The 4,916-nt window shown below is 37.5% G+C and overlaps 1 protein-coding gene across 3 annotated transcripts; it reads left to right on the top strand.

Moving 5' to 3' along the window:
* The first annotated feature begins 466 nt into the window (after positions 1-466).
* LOC113323526 (actin) lies at positions 467-3,368 on the top strand. 3 transcript variants are annotated; one of them, XM_026571840.1, is made up of 5 exons: positions 467-618; positions 1,621-1,693; positions 1,812-2,205; positions 2,279-2,892; positions 3,012-3,368. In XM_026571840.1, the coding sequence occupies exons 2-5, from the start codon at positions 1,634-1,636 to the stop codon at positions 3,075-3,077; spliced, it is 1,134 nt and encodes a 377-aa protein (XP_026427625.1). In that variant the 5' UTR covers positions 467-618; positions 1,621-1,633; the 3' UTR covers positions 3,078-3,368. The 3 variants fall into 3 exon arrangements, with proteins under 3 accessions (XP_026427625.1, XP_026427624.1, XP_026427626.1); XM_026571839.1 differs by lacking the exon at positions 467-618 and adding an exon at positions 639-789; XM_026571841.1 differs by lacking the exon at positions 467-618 and adding an exon at positions 680-768.
* Positions 3,369-4,916: the final 1,548 nt, after the last annotated feature.

The following is a 4,916-nucleotide window of genomic DNA, read 5'->3' as shown; positions in this document are numbered from 1 at the left end:
ATTTTCCATGTTTTTCTTCTTCATCTTCTCTAATTTTACTCTCTCAATAATTCTACTTCTTTAGCTTAATCATTTCACTAATGATCTTACTAATCATTATCCAAAATTAATCAGGAAGATAGTTTAGGTATTAATATAAAGATCTAGATAAGGGATGACCCAAATTTACTTCTAAATATCTTACTAAAAATAAAACCATAGTCCCCCAAAAAACCATGATCCCAAAAAAATCATTCTTTTGTAAATACCTCTCCCAATCCAGAGGGAATGTGTAAAAAGCCCAACGAGAAAGGGATGCGTTAAAGATATCAAGAAAAAGAAAAGGGCAATGTAGTGATTGCGGCAAAAAGGGAAAAAGAGAACAGCTGTATCCACGGTAGCCCCAGATGAACGTGACGAGTCGAACAAACCGAAGATCCAGATTAATAGAGTTGACGGTCGGGATCCCATAAAAGTGGGACTTTTGAAATTTTTAGCATTTTTATTTGAGGTCCAAATTTTCATTTCTGGTTTCCATTTTGAAACCACATACCAAACGTAGAGGGTTGTGTGTGCGGCTGTCAGCTTAGATCGGAATAGAGTTTGTTTCTTCTTCACGATTAATCTAGGGTTTCTAAGGTAATAATCATTCTCATCTTTCTCTATTATTTTAGAGTTTCATCTTCTTCTCTTGTTCCTTATTATTGTTATTCTTTTCACGTTTGGACATTCAGATCGATTTCGTAGATCGATCTGTTGTTTCTTTCGTTGTTTTTAGATCCACAAAAGGTTTTGTTTCTATCTCTTATTGTGAGTATTACGTTAATCGATTTCTACTTATGCATTCGTTTTATTAGGTTTCTAGGATAACATCCGGTGTTTATTAAGATTGACATTGCGAGTTTTCCATTCGTGGAGTTGTATGTTTTTAATCGTTTGTATAATGTTGATCCAAAGCTTGTGTGAGCTCATTGCGTTGGATGAATTTTGGGATTAACTTTATACTTGGTTGTAACAGTGATACGGATATTTAGAACTTTTCGCGAGATAAATTTTGTTTTCTATCTGATAGGATGTGTTGTCCAAGTTGATTTTTTGTCTGTCAAGGATCTGCATTTATAGGCTGTTGAGAATTTGGAGAGTTTTGGATAAATTTCTCTTTTATTACGCATTGGAATCTTTGTGTCTGAAATTGTGTGCGTACTTTAGAATTGATTGCATCTAACAGCTAAATGACACTAATGTTTATCGAAGTATAGAGACCATAGATTCCTGTCATTGTTGGTGAGAAAATGGTTTTAGTTGGAATACGTTGAGATTCTTGCTGCATCTGATATGTGTCAAGGTCTTGAATTTGTTTTTAGGATCTTAATCTGTCAGATGTCTTAGTTTCACTTTTTTTTTTTTTGGTAAAGAAAATTGATGAATATGATTTTATCAATGTGTATAGAATACTGATGATAGATTGTGTGAGCCAAATGATACTTTTGATCTTTTTATTATTAGCATTTGTACACAAATTGGCATACATAGAGTTTTAGCTTACCACTACTTTATATAAGATAAAGATTTGTCAAATCATTATCTTCTTTCGTTTCTTCTCATCATTGTTTTGGTTTTGGATTTCTTGCTTTTCGGCAGCAAGCAATAAAAAATGGCAGATGCAGAGGATATTCAGCCACTCGTGTGCGACAATGGTACAGGAATGGTCAAGGTATGATTAGTTCCTGTAATGGGAATAGTGATATTTTATGATGGCTTCCCGTGAAGTTGAATTATGGTCATTGTTTTTACCTAATTCTAAGTATTTGAGACGGCTATTTGTCTTTTAGGCTGGATTCGCTGGAGATGATGCTCCCAGAGCTGTGTTTCCTAGCATTGTCGGTCGTCCCCGCCACACTGGTGTGATGGTTGGTATGGGTCAAAAAGATGCCTATGTTGGGGATGAGGCTCAGTCCAAGAGAGGTATCTTGACTCTAAAATACCCTATTGAGCATGGTATTGTGAGTAACTGGGATGACATGGAGAAGATCTGGCATCACACGTTTTACAATGAACTTCGTGTGGCTCCAGAAGAGCACCCTGTTCTTCTTACTGAAGCACCTCTTAACCCCAAGGCTAATCGTGAGAAGATGACTCAAATCATGTTCGAGACTTTTAACACTCCTGCTATGTATGTTGCCATCCAGGCTGTCCTTTCCCTCTACGCCAGTGGTCGAACAACTGGTAAGCGTCTATAGTGGTTCTAAATATCTGATATTGTTTGCTACTATCATCTTCTAACAGTGGGCCTGTGCAGGTATTGTTCTCGACTCTGGTGATGGTGTCAGCCACACAGTACCCATCTACGAAGGTTATGCACTCCCACATGCCATCCTTCGTCTTGACCTGGCAGGTCGTGACCTTACTGATGCCCTGATGAAAATCCTGACTGAACGTGGTTACTCATTCACCACCACTGCTGAACGGGAAATTGTAAGAGACATGAAGGAGAAGCTGGCATACATTGCTCTTGATTATGAACAGGAACTCGAGACTTCCAAGACAAGCTCCTCAGTTGAAAAGAGCTACGAATTGCCTGATGGTCAGGTAATCACCATTGGGGCTGAGCGTTTCAGATGTCCGGAGGTCCTCTTCCAGCCTTCCATGATTGGTATGGAAGCTGCTGGTATTCACGAGACTACATACAACTCCATCATGAAGTGTGACGTTGATATCAGGAAGGATCTGTACGGAAACATTGTTCTCAGTGGTGGATCTACCATGTTCCCTGGAATTGCTGATAGGATGAGCAAGGAGATCACAGCTCTTGCACCAAGCAGCATGAAGATTAAGGTGGTCGCTCCACCTGAAAGAAAATACAGTGTCTGGATCGGAGGTTCTATCTTGGCTTCTCTCAGCACTTTCCAACAGGTCTGTTTTTCCTTCCCCTATATGATTAGAAATTGTGTTCATATCTAGAGTAAAGCTTTTGGCAGCGACTGAAACTGTAGACAATTGACTTGTGAACTTCTCTTCTTTCACGAATGCAGATGTGGATCGCAAAGGCAGAATACGACGAATCTGGTCCTTCGATCGTTCACAGGAAATGTTTCTAATCATCATGCATTGGAAAGGGAGAGCTGCAGATAAACTGAGTATTACTGAGTTATTATGTCTAGGAATCAAAATGCAGTTTGCATTATTTTTATTTTACATTTTTCATTTCATTTTGTTTTTGGGTTGTGTTGGCGAGTGTGTGTACTTTTCCTTCTCTGATTCCGATGATGTATCTCTTGAAAGGGTGATGATGCAGTAATCTCTGATAAAATTCTTATTCTTTCATTTGTATTTCATTCTATCTTAGAAGTGGAATTTATTGCTGCCGTTCAAGCACAGCAGTAGCATCACTGTATGGCATTATACCTAGGTCTTGTTTAACTTCCTGTCCTTCGTTTTCTTTTTTCCTGAAATGACCCTTCTTGAAGATTATTTCTTTACAACTACTGAAGTGCATGCCCGCATTTCTTCCAACTCAAAATAATATCCGCGCCGTTATCCGTAAGTGTCTTTTTTTTGTGTTCAGCAAACGACTCTTTTTTTTATTTATATATATATATATATATATATATATATATTTATTTAGTTTTTTGATGCGAAATTCTGCAAAAGACTCTTATATCTTATGAAGTGTACTCCCAAGTCCCACGTTGGTTTGAGTTTTTGCTGGCAGATCCCATGGTGGCATTGTTGTACTTGATTCTAAAATCAAACATCGTCTTGCTTTTATTAGGTAACTTTAGGGGTTGGTCTAATTTGATAAAATTCACAGGAACCATGAAAACAAAGCCGGAGCAAAAATACCAGTATCGAGTTGCACATCTGCTGTGTTGATATCTAGACTAAAGCTTTTGGCAATGTCAACAGGTGATGTGCCAATATTCTCGGTGTCGGGAAACTCACTTTGAGGTGTTGGTAGTTTTTAACCAGCAAATTTAAGTTGTTGACATTAATTTGAAATTGACCGAACTTCCCATTTTAAACACGGTCAAGTCCACTAAAAATCAGTCTCTTTTGTTCATGATGGGCACGGATGTGATTGATTTCCATCTCCTGCCCGGTGCTCACCTCCTGCCAGAAGTTCCACATTCTGGCTAGACTACGCACTCAATGAAGGTAGTGAATGAGTGGACCCATTCTGGTACATGGACTTGATGCTTTTTAGTACTACACAAAACTCTCGTTTGAAAAGAATACCTCAACTGACTATATTAATGAAGAACACTTAACTGATATTTGTGCTCCCGCAGGAAAGTACTTGACTCATAGAAAACCGTACGGAAGAAATCAAGAAGGAAAAAAATGTGGAATGCTTAGTTGAAATAAATATTCAACAATCTTTGCCTTATGGCTCTGAGGTGTTTCCTTCCCAATTTAAGAGGAGACAAATTCTTCCGAAGCAAATGCATTCATTGGAAAAAAAATCTGGTATTCAACATTCTGCAAATTAGGTTGGTACAATTTCTACCACTTATACCTGGAATTTACTTCAACATATCACAATACATGATCATGGAGGAAGAAACCATGATGGTACCATTTAACTTCAGTGTGGAATTTATATTTGCTTTGTATTATTAGATTTTGAGCATCCACGATTTTGTATTTCTGGCAATTTATAATTGTGATAGCTTGGAATTGTCAGGGTTTGGAAGATTAAAACCACGGATAGCCTTTTAAACAATCTCTATAAGGAGAATCCTGACACATTCTTCTTATCAGAAACAAAACAACAAAACAAAGTAACGCACAACATCTTAAGGCAAGCTAATGTTTATAATTATAACTATCATCTTAAGACAAGTAATGCACAATGTAGATATTCAGATAAATGACTCATTTACATGATAATAGTTGGATTCTTACCTGTTTTTATGAGAGCCCATATAGACAATTAA

This window comes from Papaver somniferum, chromosome 11 (assembly GCF_003573695.1).
Source record: "Papaver somniferum cultivar HN1 chromosome 11, ASM357369v1, whole genome shotgun sequence".
In the NCBI taxonomy this organism is placed as follows: domain Eukaryota; kingdom Viridiplantae; phylum Streptophyta; class Magnoliopsida; order Ranunculales; family Papaveraceae; genus Papaver; species Papaver somniferum.
The sequence above is the reverse complement of the archived record's forward strand: the minus strand, read 5'-3'. Positions and strand labels throughout refer to the sequence as shown.